The 20,640-nt window shown below is 42.3% G+C and overlaps 2 protein-coding genes across 2 annotated transcripts in view; both read left to right on the top strand.

Annotated features, from left to right (window-relative positions):
• Positions 1 to 602: 602 nt before the first annotated feature.
• Positions 603 to 4,653, top strand: FUT4 (fucosyltransferase 4). Its single transcript, XM_045556931.1, is given in 3 exon segments — positions 603 to 691; positions 693 to 802; positions 805 to 4,653. Coding segments are annotated over 3 exon segments (1,575 nt in total). The 3' UTR covers positions 2,181 to 4,653.
• Positions 4,654 to 17,831: 13,178 nt separating this feature from the next.
• PIWIL4 (piwi like RNA-mediated gene silencing 4) overlaps positions 17,832 to 20,640 on the top strand; it is a 39,943-nt gene continuing 37,134 nt past the window's right edge. The window contains exons 1-2 of the mRNA XM_045557100.1: positions 17,832 to 17,918; positions 19,078 to 19,156. Coding sequence (XP_045413056.1) covers positions 17,832 to 17,918; positions 19,078 to 19,156 — 166 coding nt within the window. The remainder of the gene's footprint in view (positions 17,919 to 19,077; positions 19,157 to 20,640) is intronic.

The raw sequence follows: 20,640 nt of genomic DNA, 5'->3' as shown, positions 1-20,640 counted from the left end.
TTTGGTTTATGAGTCCTAGGCGCTTAGTACAAGGAATGCTACCAGGCAGTAGTCAGAAATATTCCGCAGGGAGCAAAGGAAAGAACGTGTTAATTACCATTGCTCAGAAAACATTTTGTTCCTCTTTACCCTCTGCTGGGGCTGTAGGCAAAGGGAATGTTCTTGAAAACTTAGTTTCACACAATGCACAACCTCCGTCGGCCACGCCGCGGTGGGATGATTCCCGGGTCTCGGCGGGCCACGGGGTCCTGGGCAGCGACGCGGTGGCCGCGCCCCTGCTCGCACGTTCCCGCGGCCTCTCGGCCTGCCTCCCCCCGGCGGGCGTCGCTGGCGGGTAGCAGGGCGGTGCGGCCGGAAGCGGACTCGGATCCTCGGTCCTGCGGGGCGGCTCTGCCAGGCCTCGGGTCCGCCCTCCGTCCGTGCCCGCGCCTGCTCTCGCGCGGCAGCGGCTTTTGGAGGGTCCCGAGTACCCTGCGCGCGCCCAGGGATGAACTGGGCCTTCGTTCTGGAAGGAGAAGGATCGGGCCACCGTGAGCTACAGCCGGGCGCGGGGCGCGCGCGGAGATGCCTCGGACCCGTTGAGACGGGATCCTGAGTAGCGGATGAGGCGCTTGTGGGGCGCGGCCGGGGAGCCCGGGAGCACCGGCGGGGGTGGGGCGCGGGTGGGGACGCAGCAAGAGACGCCCGGGGCCGGGCCGAGCTGGCCCGGGGCATCGCGGAAGGGAGGGGCGGGCGGCGCCCGGCTGGGCTGCCTGGCCGGCTCCCCTCGCTCTGGCGGCGCGCCCTGCCCGGGACTCAGGAGGAGGGGAGCCGGCCCGCGGCCTTGGGATTCCCAGACCGCCCCCTCCCGCTCCCGGGCCTGCGGCGAGTGGCAGAGACGGCTGGAGCCGCAGCGGCAGTATGAAAGCCGGTGCCGTCCTTCCACGCCCGCGGACGCGCGGCGGGCGGCGGCGGCGGCGGCTCTGCCTGCGCGCGCCATGGGGGCGCCGTGGGGCTCGGTGGCGGGCGGGCGGCGCAGAGGCCGGGGGCTGCCGTGGACCGCCTGGGCGCTGGCGGCCGCCGGCCTGCTGTGTACCGCGCTGTTCGCCTACGCCTGCTGGGAGCAGCTGCCGCCGCTGCCCTGGGGATCCCCCGCCCCGTCGCGGCCGGTGGGCGTGCTGCTGTGGTGGGAGCCCTTTGGGGGGCACGGCGGTGCCACGAGGCAGCCCCCCGACTGCCGGCTGCGCTTCAACATCAGTGGCTGCCGCCTGCTCACCGACCGCGCGGCCTACGGAGAGGCTCAGGCTGTGCTTTTCCACCACCGTGACCTCGTGAAGGGACCCCCCGACTGGCCCCCGCCCTGGGGTGCCCAGGTGCGCATCGCAGAGGAGCTGGAGCTGCGCGTTTTAGACGACGAGGAGGAAGCGGTGGCGGCGGCGAAAGCTGTGGCGACGGCGGGCCCCAGACCCCCGGGCCAACGCTGGGTGTGGATGAACTTTGAGTCGCCCTCCCACTCCCCGGGACTGCACAGCCTGGCCGGTGACCTCTTCAACTGGACGCTCTCCTACCGGGCCGACTCGGATGTCTTCGTGCCTTATGGCTACCTCTACACCAGGAGCCACCCCGGCGACCAGCCCTTAGGCCTGGTCCCACCGCTGGCCCGGAAACGCGGGCTGGTGGCCTGGGTGGTGAGCCACTGGGACGAGCGCCAGGCCCGGGTCCGCTACTACCACCAGCTGAGCCAGCACATATCCGTGGACGTGTTCGGCCGGGGCGGGCCAGGGCAGCCGGTGCCCGACAGCGGGCTCCTGCACACAGTGGCCCGCTACAAATTCTACCTGGCGTTTGAGAACTCGCAGCACCTGGATTACATCACGGAGAAGCTCTGGCGCAACTCGTTGCTCGCCGGGGCGGTGCCGGTGGTGTTGGGCCCAGACCGTGCCAACTACGAGCGCTTCGTGCCCCGCAGCGCCTTCATCCACGTGGACGACTTCCCTAGTGCCGCTTCCCTGGCCGCCTATCTGCTCTTCCTGGACCGCAACCCGGCGGTCTATCGCCGCTACTTCAGCTGGCGCCGGAGCTACGCCGTGCACATCACCTCCTTCTGGGACGAGCCTTGGTGCCGGGCCTGCCAGGCCGTGCAGATGGCTGGGGACCGGCCCAAGAGCATACGCAACCTGGCCAGCTGGTTTGAACGGTGAAGCTGCCCTTCTCCGGCAGCGACCCAGGGAGGCCAAGATGTGGCCTTTTTTTTTTTTTTTTTTTACTGTGCATCTCCTTGACTGCCAAATAATGGGACTAAGTTCTCCAAACACCCGTTTTTGCTCTATAGGAAAAAGGTGATTTACCAATTAATATTATTCAGTTTTGCACGACAAGCAGTTGGGTTCCCTCTGCTGTTGATGGCCATCATTCAGGGGTGAAGAACCGGGCCCTTCCGCACCTTGTGCCCAGTGCGGAGATGAAGAACTAGCTTAGCTACAAAAAGCCATTGAGGCGGTTTCTTTGAATTTCCTTGTCCGCCACAGGTAGTATTTGTGGCCTGCGCAGCCTCCAAATCTCAAACACACTGCTCCTTGACTCACATTTCCCTGGACCAAGGTGAAGCAAACCGTGGTTTTAGAAAGAGCCTTGTTGCCTGCCAGTAGTTGAAGGACTGTGCCCACAAATGGGTCTTTTTCTGTTGTTTGGATTTCTCAAAGCCTTGGGTCCGGAGAAAGGTGAGGAGGGTGGTCCAAAAAGCCATTGACTTCCTTAACAAGTACAATTTGTGCCCCTGCCCTATGAATGGAAACAAGATGCTGGATTGTCGTTGGAGGAGAGTTAAGATGAACTTATGGGTTTACCTCACTTACACATAAATGTGTCCCTGCAAAACTGCATTTAAATCAAATCCCAAATTCCGTGACCTAGGAAGTTTAGTATTTAATGGAACCCTATGGAGACTCCCTTTACAATGTGAATACTCATCTCCTAATTTATTTCTTCTGTCTTTATGTTTTTCTGTAACCTGGATTTTTTTTTAAAGCACATTAAGACTTACAGAGATGAAAATAAAGCAGAAGCAAGCTTCTCCCCTCTTGCCAGAAAACCAACCTGTGTTTGCAAACAGAAGAAGGAAGCCACAATGTCACTTCCACAAAATTATCTATTACATGTCTTTACTGGACCCAAAATTTAGACTGGAATGTCAGTCCTTCAGGGCTGCTGGCATTACCTGTCTGCAGAACAGTGAAATAGGTTATACTGCATTGTGGAATCATGTCAGAGGAAAAAAAGTTTTGTGGTGTCTGTTAGTGGCAGTATTTGTTTCTCTCTGTCACTTTTTAGTTAAATGTTTAGATCTTAGGGAATAAAACTAAATTAGTGCCTACAATTAACTTACTCGTCTCTTGTTAAAAGCTAAATCTGCAGTTCTGTCTGGTGCCAGCAGGCTCCCCTCCCACATAGTAGTCCAGCATATCCTCACATTTCTAGTGCCTGAGACGGGCTGTGGGACTGATCTTAAAGATACATGCATTGACTTGACAAGTTGTTGAATGAGCAGCATATTCAACAGGTGTCACTGAGTGCCTCCTCTGTGCCAAACATGTGGCTTGGAACCCTGGGGAAAATAGAAAAATGCATAAGGCAAGGTCCTTGTCTTTAGGGTTCTTACAATCCACCACTGCCAAAAAGTAAATAGTGACCGATAAACAATTGGCAATTTGATTAAAGTGACAATTCTTAGTGATGCCACAAATCAATGATAAGCCAGTTGATTTAAAGCCTGAAATAATAAGAGTTTTCTCCTCAATTTATTATAGGAATCCACAGTGACTAGTTATTGTGGGTAGGGTCCGAGATTAGTTTTATGCAGGATTCTGCTGTAAACAGTAATTTTGCATTTGATCAGTACAATTAGCTAAGTCATAAAGCAAGTTTTAACTCTATGTGCATTGTTGCAGACACACTTGAAAAACTTACTTAAATCTAGGTGCTTCAATTTTCTCTTTTCCTTAAAAGGAGAAATTATAAACAAAAGCTGTGGATAAAATTTCCTCATTAAAGTGTTACAGTGTGGGCAGAATTAGAATTACAAAGTCCCAGCCATCCAATTAAGATAAAAGAAAAGTTCTGTTCTTAGAATGATTTTTTATGAGATATTTGCCAGTGATCTTGGTCTTACTGGGAATCTGCATGGGGCAGTGAGAGACAGTTTAGGTTGTGAAGGTAATCTAGTTTAGATTTGAATTCCAGCTACATGACTGGCAAATTAATAATAACCCTGAGCCTCTGCTTCCTCATCTGTAAAATGAGGGAGGAAAATACTTCACAGTTCATTGTGAGCGTTTCAGGAAAGAAGTGAAGGTGACTAACACCTAGCAGGCACCCAATTGATGAGATGTACATACATATTTTTTCCTTCTTTGCAGCGATTTCAGAATATCCTCATATCCATTTATATGCCTAAAATTAAATCTCAAGGAATATTATACAATAAATCTGAAATAAAAAGGAAGGTGCCTCATACTGTGTATTTCAAATGAATCCCTAAAGCTAAGCCATATTTCAAGAATCATCATTACCATTTAGATTAAGCTTGAATTTGCAGAGTAGGAAGAAGCAACTATACTTTCCTTGAAAAGAATTTTGTTTTGGTAAAGCTATATAGTTAAATTAGTATCTATTATTAAGTACATTTAAAACTAACCATATATCTATTAAATGGTTAGCATGAGAAAGTGTAATTGCATTTTTATTCATGTGCAAGTTTTTAGTATGGGAAAATTTTTAGGTTAATCTCATCAAAGAGCAAGAGAAATGTGGCAATTACTCATTTATGTTATTTCTCATATTCTAAATTGAGTAGGTTCAAATTTAACATAATACAAAAATGCATATGAATGCATTGTGTATATTTCAAAATGTATTTCCTGTGACTGTCATGCTGTCTTTTAAGGCATAAGCTTTTCTTTCAAATTTATTACAAATTTAATTTAATTTTTAGCACTTGATAACTCTAATTACATGAGTGTACCTGGAATGATATTTGCATCAGAAGACAGTCTGACTTGCTGTCAGTATTCACAGGTTCTTTCCACTTTCCAAATTCTTCCCTGGTAGTAATTTAGGGGAGACAGGGTAGCTTCATGGAAAGAGCATGCAGTTTGGAGTCAGAACTTAGGCATGTGGCTCTTCAACTTTCTGCCTCCATGGCCTTGATTAGGCAAGTTACTTAAACTCTCTTGAGTTTTAGCTTCCTCCTTTATAATGTGTGAATGCCCCTGCAAAACTAGGATTAAATGTGATGATGTATGGCAAGGTACTTTGTACATTGTAAATTGCTATACGCTTACAGGATGCTCTAAATTTTCAGGGCCCTAGGCCAAAAGTTAGCAAACTTTTTCTGTGTGGGGCCAGAGAGACTAAATATTTCAGGCTTTTCAGGCTTTTCAGTCTGTCGCCCCCAACTCAGCTCCGCTGCTGGAGAGCAAAAGCACACAGAGACCACAGATAAACAGATGGGGTGGCTGGATTTGGCCCATGGGCCATAGTTTGCCTACTCTGCTCTAGACTTTTGGAGATGTAAGGAATTTGGGAAATTACCTGGTGGGGGTTTCTTAGAAGGGATTAAAGAATTGGAATTTAAGAATTCTAGAGGCAGATATTCTTGGGTTCCTAGACCAGCTTTGCAACATTTCCTAATTGTTTGATCTTGGGAAAATTATTTTAGCTTTTTGTGTTTTAATAGTCTCATCTCTAATTAAAGGTAATCATATATAATTTATGGAGGTGTTGAGAGGGTTAGACAAGACACTGAAAGTACTCAGTATATTGCCTGGCACCTAGGAAGCACCTGGAGAATGTTAGCTGTGATTTCTTCCAGTCCATTTTACACAGGAAGGAGCCAAGGTCCCGACTCACTGAAGGACTTGCCTGAGGTTACAGATGTAGTGGCAGAACCAGCCATGCTTGTGCAAACCACAACACCTTGGAGTCTCTGTGACTTATACTGCAAAATGAAAGGGTTGGACAAAATCATCTCTTGGGACCTTCTTGTTCCACTTGCTGTCATTCTACTAACTGGCACCCTAGGGCTTAAAGAGCTAATTCACTTCCCAGTGTGCCTTCCTTACCATCTGGAACCGACTTAATGTACAAGAGCAGTAAATTAGGCACCAGAGAAAGAATCTGATTTAGCTTTAAAAATATATATATACACATATACAGTATACATATATATTTTCTTAACGCATCACATGCCTCAGATATCAGGGGGAGGAGCCAAATCTTTAGTAATTAGTTTGGTAAATAATTGCATTATACATTTCAAGTCATTCTTGGCTATGTCTCAGGGGCTTTTATGCTACACATTCTTTTAACAAATCAAGTATTTATGTACATGTGTTCCGATTTTTTAACAAACTGATTAAAGTAATGAGATGGAAAATGACTCCTTGTTTATAATTTATACCCTCCATGCACTGATGTGTATTCAACCATAACCCATGACACAGGATATTTCCTTGCTGGCAGCAGTTTCTGTACGTTCACTAGTTCTAGATTGGGAATTGCAATGTGATGGTTTTGCCTCTTCTGTGTTGCACCAGGTCTAGCTCAGCTTGTCCTTTTGCTCTTTTGTGTCTGGATTCTTCACCTTCCCCTGGTGATTCATCTCCAAGGGCGTAAGTATTATGGTGTATGCTCCTTTCTCTCAGTCTGGCTTATTTTACCAAGTGCTCTGATGCCCTCTATGTACTGTCTCTAGCTCCTCTTCACTAAATCAAATAATGCCATTTTCAAAAGACAGAATCAAGACTGGGAACATGACGGTGGGCAGACGGCAGAAGAGGCAGGTGTTCTTAACAGCTGATGCTCCAATTATTGAAAGGGGAAAATATAAAGTTGTAATAAACACTATTTTCTCTTCTTTCCTTCCTACCTTCCTCCAACACACACACGCACAGAGTGACATGCCCATTTTAGTATAGACTGAAAAATGATGATGGCCAGCTCAGGATAGGAGCAGGGCTGGCAAGAAAAGAGGATTCAATAATGAATGAGTGAGAAGAAAAGTGCATTATAAAATGGAGCAGGTGGTGAATATAGATGGGGACTGAAGAGAAAAAAGAAAGACATGGGAGTCAATGAGTATAAAGTGTTTGAAGAGAAAGTAAGAAGATCAGATAGAGCAGAAAGGGGGAGGGAAGGAGACCAAAGAAAACAGAGGGAAGATAAGGGTTAACGGAAAACAAAACAGGTAGGATAAATGAGGAACATATGCACGGAGAATGAGGGAATAGGTTACAATTCACCGTTCTCTGCCGCATTGCAGAAAAGAAACCTTTGTTCCAGCTTGAAATGCAGCATCTGTTGGCAAACAGGGAGTGAAATCAGGAAGTCTGAACTCACTAACAAGGAAAGTCAGGAACTTAAGGAATAAACTAACATTTCAGAAGAAATCTAAAACCATCTATTGATTCATTACAAAAGATTCTTGAGCTCTTATGAATACTTCTTTTTTCATCTTGAAAAAATCACACTTACTGCTGTTTTTTTCATTCCTGGTCAGCATATTTCATCTGTATTCAGTATCTACTTCTAAAGAAATCTATTGTCATATAGCAATAATCACCAACTTACTCTTTTAAAGAAAGGACAACAGAGGAAAAAATGTACAGGACTAAGTAACAATACCCTTATTAGTTTCCTGTAGAACTTTATTATCAAACTATTTCAGTCAATTTTAAAGATTTAAATTTTTATGATGGATCCATTTTGAGATCTTTGAATTAATGTTTTTAAAAATTACTGAATCACAACTAATATACTAAAAGAATGCCTCATTAGATCATGAGTACTAAGCATCTTAATCTGAATTATTTTTAGGAGGGGGAGAAATGGGACTATTCATCAACATTTAACAAAACATTTCTTGAGTAGCTTCTATTTGCAAGCACTTTGCTGGGACTTGGGGATGAAAATAGAACTAAGGCAAGGACTCTGCACTCAAAAGTTTATATTTTGTTGGACATGTGCTTCCCTTGTTGGGGAAACAGACTTGTGGAGAAATAATCTCAACACTTGATAAATGTATTAGATCATACGTAGAATCCAGAATTTAAACTCTAATTAGGAGCTTCAGAGTAGTGAGAGGATTACATTTTAGGAATGAACATCACAAACTAAGTCTTTATCAAAAACTAAGTCTTCTTAATGTTCTTCGTTTCTGAAATATACAAGTGCTACAGATTCTGATCTCAACACTTTACCTGTTTTCACTAATGCTATAGTTAAAAATAAATGTCATTATTAAGCATCACCTTCAAAATGACTAATCTCTATAGGGATTTTGCTCTCCTAGCAACTAGGAAAACCTGCCCTTACCCTATGATTTTCTTGGTCTCATATGTTAAGTAAACATTTTAGAAATCTCTGTTCCATTAGCTGAAACTTATTCTGAAATATTAATTAAGCACAACCACCTTTAGATACTTTATCAGATCTTCTTAGGGAGATACAGATTTGTGGCTTTTAAATTAGGATTCTTTGCCAGAAGTTTTAGTTCACTAATATGTGTTATTTATTAAGCACCTGCTATATGCGGGATGCTTTACATATATGTTTTCTGTTTTTTACCCTGCGATTAAAGGCATTGTGGTAGGCAGCCAATGGTCCCTGCCTCCTAGAATCCATGCCCCTCCTGTAATCTCCCCTCAAGTTTGGTTTTCATTTAGGGACTCACTTGTAATTAATAGAATATGGGAGAAGTGAAAGGCTGAAGCTCCTGAGATTAGGTTATAGAAAGACTGGCTTTTTGTCTTGGCGGATCCTTTCTCGCTCTCTAGTTTTCTCACTCTGAAAGAAGCCAACTGATGTGATGTGAACTGCCCTGTGGGAGGAAACTGAGGGAGGCCTCTGAGGCCCTCAGTCCAACAGCATGCTGAGAACTGAGTCCTTGCCAACCATACAAGTGAGCTTGGAAACGATTCTCCCCAGTTTGAGCCTTTAGGCGAGACCCTAGGCCTGGCTGACATCTTAACTGCAAACTCATGACAGACCTTGAGCCAGAGGCCCCTAGCTGAGCCACACCTGGATTCCTGACTCACAGAATCTGTGAGATAATAAACGTTTATCGTTGTGGAGTTTGGGGTTATGTTATGCAGCCATAGATAAGGCAGGAATTATCCCCATTTCAGAGCTAAGATCATTGCTGCGGAACTAAGGTTGATACTGCGTCTCTTGGACTCCGAGGCTACTGTTCCCCACTGTACACTGCCTTGAGTTCAGGTGGATGGAAGACTGCCATCCTAAGTCTTTGTGCTTCTGTTTAGAATTGTTTAAGTAGGTTCTTGCCTAAAAGTAAGAAAAAAGACTACATTGGTAGCTTTCAAACCTCTGATTTTTTTTTTTTTTTTTTAGGAAAGAACCTAATTTTCAAATGAAAGTTTATGTAGAACCCCCAATATGTGAAACAGAGTGGAACAGAGCAGTCCTGTTGGAGCTGAGTCACTCACTGACCCCCCTCACCCACCCCTCTCAGGAATTTCCCCTTCAATGATTAAGCCACATGTATTACCACACTGTTCAGCTAAAAACAAGGTCAGAACCAGTTACTCAGGATCTTACTAAATTTAAATTCTATCACCTTGAGAAATCTCAGCTATCATAACTCCATTTGGGAAGACTTCACTTTGGTCATCAAGTCTGACAATGGGGCATATTGGGGGCCTAGTTATTTGAGGCAGGAGCTCAACAGGGAATTAGTAGGGCTGAGTCCAGTGGACACACAGCAAGAATACTGTTCCCAATTTTTCAGATTGAGGTCCCTAGCTTTTAAATTTGGAGATCTTAGGCCAGTTTGTTATAGACTCCTGGTAATACTCCCTTATGTTATATGGTTGCTAATGAAAGATAGCCCTCCAGCCCAACCACCAGGACTCAGAAAATCAAAAGCTTTAATCAGGTCCTTACTGTAGTCATAAATTTAGATCATTTCCTTGGGGTAACAAAGCAAGCAGGGAATGTTGAGAGAATATAACTTTGTTTTTTATTTTGATAGGCCCCCAGGTAGAGCTGGAAAGACACCAAGGCAACTCTACACGATGAGGGAAGTGCTGACTCAGAGGGAAGGGGGAGGAACCTTGCTCATTAACGAGGTATTTCCTTTCCCAGGGTGAGTTTAGGCAGTACCAATCCCTACCCCTCCTTTATATGTTGCTTGTCCTTGGGAGAGGTACATGTACTACTCTAACAAGTTCCATAATTAAATAGAATAAGTGGATATGTCTGCAGCTCACACATAAGGGACTACTGCAAAGGACCCATGTCTACCCTTGATCACTGATGTTACAGGGCCAGGGATCCTCCCTCACCCCACCTTCTGCACGCGGGAGCAATGTGTATGGGGGTGAGAGAAGGACCAACATACCCGTTAGGCAGAATGCATAGGGCCCACAATGATTTCGGGGTCCATGAAAATGTTTTAATTTCTTTTAAAATCAAAAGAGAAAAAAAAATTTAGATAGAAGAAAATGTTTTAGTATATAATATTAATATATTCATCTTTGCACCATCTAAGTGTTCTCAAAACTGCAGGGGGGGTTTGGTCTAGGTCCAGTTGCTCACCATACAAAGATCCAATTATTGAGACAATGAGGACACCAAGGAAGAAAGGGATTTTTTTGTTACCAAAGATATCTGTTAGGAGAACTTGGAATCGGGTCTCAAATCTGTCTTCCCCAACTAATGGAGATAGGTCATGGGCTTTTTAAGGAGGGGCCACTGTGCACTGCAGCAGGTCATGGTGAAACTAACTAGTGGCCACTGCATTGGGGGCAGGTTTTGCAGGATGGTGAGTTATGGCCTCAGGAAGTCTGCCTAGGGATTTTCAGAATCTCTCTACTCCTTTGTCTTCCAGAAATTCTGTCATTTCTGAGAAACAACTGAGAAAGGTCATTAAGCCCTACTGGCCTGAGAATCTAAAACATGAGAGGGAGAGGGTTAAAAAAAATATAGGGGTCATTGAAATTTGTTCCTAGTGCCTGTTACATAAGTTGTAAGATATGACTACAATTTTTTCTTTTAATTGAAGAAGGAGCTGGCAAAGGAAAATGCTTATGTCTGAGGAGAATCAAAATGCCACCCTAAGGGGCCAGGCGTGGTGGCTCACGCCTGTAATCCTAGCACTCTGGGAGGCTGAGGCGGGTGGATCGCTCAAGGTCAGGAGCTCGAGACCAGCCTGAGCAAGAGCGAGACCCCGTCTCTACTAAAAAATAGAAACAAATTATCTGGCCAACTAAAAATATATATAGAAAAAATTAGCCGGGTGTAGTGGCGCATGCCTGTAGTCCCAGCTACTAGGGAGGCTGAGGCAGGAGGATCGCTTAAGCCCAGGAGTTTGAGGTTGCTGTGAGCTAGGCTGATGCCACAGCACTCACTCTAGCCCAGGCAACAGAGCGAGACTCTGTCTCAAAAAAAAAAAAAAAAATGCCACCTTAGGGTTAGTGGAATGGGGCTTCCTGCTGGGGGTGGATAACAGTTTCTCAGGGAAAGAGGGTGCTTGTGTGAGGAAAGTGCAAACTTACTGGCTAGGGAACCAGGAGAGGAACTAGGGAATAGAAAAGCTCTCCATTGTAATCATTTTCCCTTTATTTTATCTTATACATATGTAGCATCTTGAATACTTTCTGGAACACAGTGGGTCAAGGGAATGGTTGATGCATTTTGGAAAGATTTTCATCACAGTGGTTAATAAGCAGTTAACATCTAATATTTAATGGGAATTTTGATTTCTCTGGACATCTCAGTAATGTATTTCTCACAATTTGTTGGGGAAAAAAAGACTGTTCTTGTTACAGATTAAAGAAGATAAAGAGGGCATGACAACTAAATGCAATGCATTATCCTGATCTACTCATATTCTGGACTAGAAAAAAAATTTGCTTGATAGGACATTTGAGGACAATTGGTAAAATTTAACTATTAGACAGTAGTATTTTATCCACATTAAATCTCCTAATTTGGATAATTGTGCCATGGTTGTATAAGGGAATGGAAAAATATTCTTGTTCTTAAAAAATACAATAAGTCTTCATTAACACCCTGATAGGTTCTTGAAAACTGGGACTTTAAGCAAAATTATGTATAATGAAACCAATTTTACTATACGCTAATTAATACAAACAAGAATTGAGTTCCTATGCCATATTTCTGGTCACAAAAACATCACCAAACTTCTGAATAAAGACCCCAAACACTTCTAATATTAAACATTGAAATGTGAACTATGCATATATTTAAGAAATATTAATAAAAACAAGCATGATAATTATTTACCCAATCATTACAGTTCAGGGTCAAGGCCAGAACCTATCCCTGCAGCTCAGGGCCAAGATGGGAACCCATCCTGTACAGGACGCCACTCCATCTCAGGACACACGCACACAAATACCCACAGTCGCCCAGACTGGGACCATTTAGACATACCAATGAACTTAACACGCACAGTTTTGGGATGTGGGAGGAAACCGGAGTACCCGAGAAAACCCATGCAGACATGGGGAGGATGTGCAAACTCCAGTGGCCCAGCCCAAGAATTGATTTGTTTTCTCGTCAACATCATAATGAAATGACATTATTTGAGGATCTGCTGTTCACACTAAAATATTTAGGGGTCAAAGGGCATGATGTCCACAACTTCTTTGTAAATGGATCAGAAAATGTATGTAAATGAATATAAAGAGAAAATAATAAGGTAAGTATGGCAAAATGTTAACTGATGAATCTTAGTAAAAGGCTGATGGGCATTCTTTAAGCTATTCTTGCAACTTTTCTGTAAATGTGATGTAATTCAAAATAAAAAATTAAAAAAATGAGACTGTTGAAGATTAATTCAGTAAGTATTACTGAAATAAGTCCCAATGAAGATAACATCACTTATGCACAAATTCTACAGATGTTCAACCATCTACACCTGTGCCAAGGGAATTAATTTTGTATTAGTAGGAACCATGGATATTGAATAAACAAGTTAGCTGATGTGAACATGTCTGCACTTGTAGTTATCATTATGTACAGGGTTTGCCTAATAAAAATCATCAAAAAAGTTGAGTTACAGCCACAGGACTGAAAAACTGAAAAACTGATTTTTACAGCTGACTTGTAGCCTGGGTGTGTACAAATCCTTGAGTTGTGCTTATTCTCGTTGATAAAATTCATTGATAATTCATTGATATTAATGCTTGGGCATTATTCTACAGTGCGCACGAAATATGTTTTCTAGTGAATATTGTATTCTCTTACTGAACTATGCTAGCCTAGGTTTCCTCCAAAACAGAACCTGAGATAAGGGCTTGCATGCAGGTAGTTTATTTTGGGAGGTGATTGCAAGGAACAGGAGAGAAGCACTGGGAAGAGTGAAATAGGGAAGGATGAAAGTCAACCTAAGGATGTATAATTAAGCCCATCGCCACTGTGGTGTCTAGTACTTGATCCCATCAGGGAACTTTTATGCAGCCATAGAATGCACCACAGAATTGCCTTCCCAGGGGATGGAAGAGGGAGTATTTATCCACAATCTCCCACTCCTTTGCCCAAGGGTTGCCCCATGAGGTGTTAACTCTCACACTTTGATGTTTGCTTCTGTGTCAGAATGGTCCAGTGGGTACCCTTTGGCAGCAGAGAAGGCCTGGGACAGAAGTGAGAGATGTAGGGTTCAGTTGAGGTGAGGTGCTATCAGGTTACCCTGTGCACAGTTGATTGCCATAGCAACGGCTGGAGTTAAAAGGTGGACCAAAGAAAATGTGAAGGGTAGTGCAAAGCAAGATGCATCCACGAATAACAGTATCATGAGTCAGTACATACACACGAAATGATCTGACACAAGTTCAAAAGTATGACATATTGCAAAAATTGTATCAAATTTGTTTTTTATAAAATTTGTCCATCACATATTTTTATAATAATAATTAATTATGCAATTTTTATTGTATGGCAAACACTGCACTAAGCACTCTTGTTGGTATTTCACTTAATTCTCATAATAGCCCTGGGGGATAGCCATACATAAATGGTTTTCAACCAGGGGTGATTGCCCTCCAGGGGACATTTGGCCACATCTAGAGGCATTTTTAGCTGTCACAGTTAGAGGAGGTATTACTGGCATCTAGTGAGTACAGGTCAGAGATGCTGCTAAACCTCCTATAATGCATAGGGCAGTCCCCCACAATAGAGAATTATCCAGCCCAAAATGTGGATAGTGCTGAGGTTGAGAAATCCTGGCCTGTCTTCGTCTCCATTTTGTAGTTAAAGAAACTGAGGCTAAATGAGATTAAGTAAATTTCCTGGGTCAGAAAGCCAGTAAGCAATGGAGTTGGGATGCAAACTCTGGCCTGCCTGACACTAAAGCCCTTGTGTATTGCAACCACACTGTACTGCCTCTCCACTACAAGGAAGAGAGAAGTGCATTTAAAAAGTCATATGTGGAGGGCACAATGTTACTGATTGTTTGTACATCAGTTATTATAATAGTCATGGCAGAGAGTTGAAAAATGAAGATAATTATTGGAAATCATTGATATTTTTGATTTTATGTCAGTATTTGGAAAATTGAAAGGTTTTGACTGTTTGAAGTCACTTACATGTTTTCTCAGCCTTTCTTGTCACTCTATCATGCTATCACATGAAAGCAAGTTACATAGAAAAGAATGTATAATAGGACCAGGAGATGGTAGATTTAGAAAACATGGGATAAAAATTCTTCTTATATTCAGAAAAAAAAGCCCAGATTTTCAAAACTAGATTCCTTGTTCAGATTTTGCCTACCACTTGTCCCTCCTTTTTAACATAGCAGTTTATGATCACCTGCAACTTGCAGACTCATTCATTTTCAAAGAAATGTATTATTAATCATCAGAGTGGCTTTGCTGAACCAAGTTCAAGGCTAGCCATCCCTGCCCAAGGCTATCATTACCTCTTGCACTTGCCAGCAGTCAGGGTTAATGGTTTCCCAAGAGAACCTGATAAAAGGGTATTCTGATGCAGAATAAACAGAAGGCAGAGCATGGCCTAATACACAGGATTTGGGCTTTTTTCCTCCACTAAGGGGCTGTATCTAAAGTAAGGAAGATCACCTGCTTGGAGGGAGGAGAGTAGATGAATGGATCTAGTGTGGGCTTTACAAGACAGACTTGGACTGGAATCCCAGCTCTGCCACAAAACCTGAGCAAGTCGGTTTTTCTAAGCTTCAATTTCCTTATTTATAAAACCGAGGTGATAATGTCTTTCACAAAGCCTGGCATACTGTAGGTATTCAGTAAGCATTAGCTATTATATTTTTTTAATTTTAGGACCTCAAGTACAGAAAATTGAATTAATCATATTCTTCCATTCATTGTATGTGATTTTCATGGATCTGTGCAAATTCTATATTGTATCGTATCGTTTTTTTGCTTTCATTTTGTGTCCCCACTCACATTCCTGTTCTCTTCCCTTACATAGGTGTTCAATCTATTGCGTCTGTTGTATATTCTTGGATATATGAGTATATGTTTACTTGAAAAATTAGTACATATCCATATATGAGTGTCTCTAATGTTTTGAAAATTAACATGTGATACTTTGTCATACCAAAGATCTCTTTTTGTTTTTACTTTTTCATTTAACACAACGTGCTTAAGATCTATTCATGTTGGTGAATGTATCTATAGTCATTATTCCTGAATGTTAGCCTAGTATTCCACTCCATGTGGAATTCTATGACATTTTACCTACCCATTGCCCCTTCTGGTAGACACATAGGCTGCCTCTAACTCCCTGCCACCCCAAATAACCCTTTGATAAACAGCCTGTAGGTGTGTCCTCATAACCTCGGCACAAGCTTTTCAATAGCTCCAGAGTAGTATTTAATAAGGTTCTCCACACATTTATGATTATAATAATCTTTGAAAACTAGGAATAGAAGGAAGCTTCCTTAAAATGATAAGGACTATAAACCTGATATTGACAGCAAACATCAAACAAAATGGAGACATTTTAGAGATAGACACTTTAAAATCAGGAAGAAAACAAAAATTCCAACTATCATAGTCACCTTCAACATTGTTTTGAAAAATTTGACCAACATGGTAAGAAAAACAAATAATAAGAATAATAATAAGGAATGAGACAAAACTGTCATTGTTTGTAGATGACATGATTATCTACATACAAATTCAATGAAATAAAAAGACAACCTATAAGAACCAAGGAGTTCAGCAAGCTTGATAAACAATAGCAACTTTACAAAAACTAATATCCTGTGTCTACACTAATAATTACCAATTACTAGTAACTACCAATTATGAAATATAATGAAAACAAGATACAGTTCACAATAGTAACAAAAACTATAAAATTTTCAAAAATTAAACAGCACATGAGACTTTTATAAAAAAAAATCAATACTCTCTTAAAGGATACAAAGAGAAACTTGAATAAATGGAAAAATTTTAGTAACAAAAACTATAAAATTTTTAAAATTAAACAACACATGAGACTTTTGTTAAAAAAATTAATACCCTGCTAAAGGATACAAAGAGAAACTTGGATAAATGGAAAAATCTAATATTGTGAAGATGAAAGTTCTTCCTAAATTGACTTATATATTCAATACAATGCTATTGAAATTTAAGGAGAATTTTTAAAGAAACTTGAAAGACTGATTTTAAAATTTATATGGAAGAATAAAGTTTGTGAATATATATATCAGTTGGGAAAAAAATAAAAGAGTAAAGACTCATCCCATCAGATTTTATGAATAATACAAAGAAATAATAATAAAAAGTGGTAAAGTCTTATTGTAGAAAAGACATATATAAGGAGGTTAGAATGGAAGGCACAGACCAGATATGTGTATATATGGGAACCTATCATTTGTTGGGGGTGGCTTCACAAACCATTAGAGAAAGTGTATACCATTTAACAGATGATGCTAAGGAAAAATGGCTCACTATATGGAGATAAAGTTGGTTCCCCAATCTCCTATATACATAAATACATATGTATTTTATGTGTGCAAACTCCTGAAGTATAGAAGATATTTAATGTGAACAGTAAACTTACAAAGTTAATAAGAGAAAATGTCATATAATGTCCTTGTCCTTGTAAACTTAGGGCAGGGAAAATTTTCTTTTAAAAAGACCCAAAAAGTAAAAATCATAAAATTAAAAAAATTGCTGGACTGAGGACATCAAAATTTAGGATTTTGGTTAGATAAAGCACTTCATAGTTAAATTAACAGGTGATAGACTGGAAATGAATATTTGCAATATTTAAGAAAAAAAAAAAGGTTCTTCCAAATCACAAAGAAAAAGATAAGAACCTCATCTTTTAAAATGGGCAATGGATGTGAACAGGCAATTCACGGAATGGAAAACTACAAAACTATTGTATGTGTGTGTGTGTGTGTGTGTGTGTGTCTGAACGCATGAAGAAGTGCTTACCCACACTAGTGAGCAGAAAATACAAGCTGAAAAAATTAAATGTGATGCCACCTGACACAGAAGATTGACAAAACCTAGAAAGTTGGATAATGGCAAATTTGGGGGTGGAGGGGTGGTTGGAAGAAAAGGGTCACGTGCCTGGGCCACGTGCTCCCTCCCCCCCCACGCCCACCGCTGCAGTGCGCCCCTCCACCCACGCGCCCCCTCCGCCCACGCGCCCCCTCCGCCTACGCGACTCTGGGTGGTGTTTCCAGCCCTTGCACAGAAAGGGGGGAGGCTGGAAACCCTCCGCTTCCCCGTCACAGCCTCGCCATCTGTAGCCAAAGATAAAAATACCCTACTTGAGACTTTGTAGCTCTTGCAACCATGCCGGGCTCACGGGGGAACATGAGTGGACGGGCCCGCGTGAGGGCACGAGGCATCGCCCGCAGCCCCAGTGCCACGGAAGTGGGGCGCACCCAGGTCTCGCCGTCGGTGTGTAGCGGCTTAGCAGCCATGGTTTCATTCCCTCCTACCTCTTTCTCCCGCCTGGACAGGGCCTTCCTCTGCATGTGTATCCTCCTCTCTGTTTTGGGAAGTGTAGTGCATTAACTTTTCTCTCATCTTTGAGTCTTTTCGAGGTTTCTCCTATTTTTTCCTTCTAGGGATCTTATCTGAGTAAGATAAGATGTTCATGTAGGTATATTAGCCAGTAAAGAGGACTGAGGATTGCAGGCAAGTGTCATTCTCTTCTACTTTCAGAGTTTTAATTACTTGATTTAGTTTTAAATTGCCTGGTAAAAAGTGAGATACCTTCATACCATTATATGGCAAGTAATCAAATGTGATTTGTCTCGATAATTAGTATATAAAAATAAGCAATTTCAAACACAGATCTGGTTTAGAGTCAACTACTGTTTCATGAGCAACCCCTAGGCTCCTTGCTGAACTTAGGCAACTATAGACTTGACCTGCAAATAAACAACTTGGGAGTGAAGTTACAATTACATATTTTAGGAATTTTGGAATTTGGAGCAATCTCGCTTAGACCAAACAGCATTCAAATGAGTAGTTTGTGGACATTAGGCCTTAATGCTTGTGAAGTGGTCTTCCCTTGACATTGTTCATTTTTTAGCAGGCCAAGATACGGTAACTTCTTGAATGAAGAGAAGTAGTTATTGTGAAAAGAGAAAATGCTAATGGTTCTCTCTGCCTATGTTATGAACTAATTTTGGCCTGGTTTATTCAGCGAGAGTCATCATCTGAGCTGGTGACCCAGGTCCTCTGGGCTCAATTTACTGTCATGTCCATGAGCCATGGAAGCATGAGGTCCCTGTGCATTGGTGCCATGTTCCGTCTGATGACCTCCCTGAGCACAAGAATCACATCTCTTTCCACCCCCAGGCCCTAACGCTGTATCTGGCTTACAGCTGGTACTAAAGTCAAAGTTTGATGAGTGGGGAAAACTATAGCTTGTCCTTATCCTTTCTTCCAGAATGGGTACTTTCTTCTCATTGCTCAAGGGTTTTATCTGTTAACATTTTGTTTTTCTAATTCATGATAATCTAATGATATGGTACTGTTCTTGTGATAACTTTTAGGTTTGTGAATTACCATCTTAAATTTGAACAAAAATTTTTTTTGCCCAATATAGCCTACATCTGTCACTCTTAGCGACAATGAAGCATCCTCTAGCAGTGACTCCGTGGAAACCAGCAAGATTTCACCAAACTGTAAGTGCAACCGAATCTGTCCCATTTAGTTCGGTTCAATGTGAATGAAACAGGAGGGACACATCCTAACAGCAACCGGCTCATTTCTTGTGCATCTGAATTTCCTTTTCTGGAAGAATCGCCGTTTGTCATATTCCTTTGGGACTCTCTAACCCAGAGTCAGCTGCTACATTTCCTGATAGTGCTTGGTAGGAGTGGAAATTCACAGACATTAGGAAGACAGTTTTCTGATTCTTTCTGTTCACTGAAGAATTTTGAGAAAATATTTTTAAAATCTTTATAATGTATAAATACCAATGCCATCACCTTGAAGGGATGGTAGAAACCTGTCGTGCATGCTCTGTTCTTCTTTCCCATGTGTGGTAGACATCAACATTCGGTGGTAGCTCTCAAATCTGCAAAGCTAGATTTGGTTTCAGGATACTTGTCAACATGCTGCTCCAAGTAGCCACTGTCACACAGTGCAAGTTGTCATGCCCAGTGTATTAGTTTGCTGGGCTGCCATATCAATATAGCACATACTAATTGGCTTAAATAAGAGAAATTTATTTCCTCACAATCCTGAAGGCTTAAAGTCTGAGCTAAGGTGTCAGCAGGGTTGGGTTTTTCCATCTTCCTCCTGTGTTCACATAATCTTTCCTCTGTGCATCTCTGTGTCCTAATTCTTCTTCTTATGACATCAGTCATACTGGGTTAGGGACCACCTTAATGACCCTTACTTCAACTTAATCACCTCTTTAAAAACTTTCTCTCTAAATAAGGTTGCATTCTCAGGTATTGGGCGTTAGGACTTCAACATATGAATTTGGGCAGGGGGAACACAACTTAGCCAGTAACCCCGATGAAACCTGTTAGCCATCTCCCATGTTCTGATCATAGGTTAAGTGATTGATTTCTAGTAAGTGTGTGAGCACTTCAGTTCTCCCAGACTCTGAGTGTCTGGACCCTTCACCCATCTCATGCCTGACTCTCCTGTTCCTCACTGGGGGTTTTCCAGCCCTGCTTAAGTGCCAAAAAGTCAGCATCTCTGTACTCATTTGGAAACTGATTTTAGTTTCATATTTTCTAGAAACTGACAGTAAGTAATATGCTCCAAGATAAAACATTGGCTTTCATTCTCATGGAGAATGATCTAGAATAAAAACTAATGGCAATGTTCTGGGCAATTTCTGTTTTTTTTTGTTTTTTTGTTTTTCATTGGGAAAGGTGAAAGATTCAGCCTCTTTCTGTGCAGAAGTTAGTGCAGACTGAAGTTAGTCTGTGACTTTTCAGAGTGTTACACAAGAGCTAATGGAGGGAGAGCTGCCCTCTGTAAATAGGTGTGGAGTGGGGCATGGGGAGATAGGGAGAGGGCTTTCTCCTTAGCCAAGAAGAGAAAATCTACAATAGTATAAGAGTGAGAGGCGGGTGGATTGTTTGAGCTCAGGAGTTCGAAACCAGCCTGAGCAAGAGTGAGACCCCGTCTCTACTAAAAAAATAGAAAG

The sequence above is a fragment of the Lemur catta genome, chromosome 7 (genome assembly GCF_020740605.2).
Source record: "Lemur catta isolate mLemCat1 chromosome 7, mLemCat1.pri, whole genome shotgun sequence".
Taxonomy (NCBI): Eukaryota; Metazoa; Chordata; class Mammalia; order Primates; family Lemuridae; genus Lemur; species Lemur catta.
This window is presented reverse-complemented; position numbering and strand designations above follow the sequence as displayed.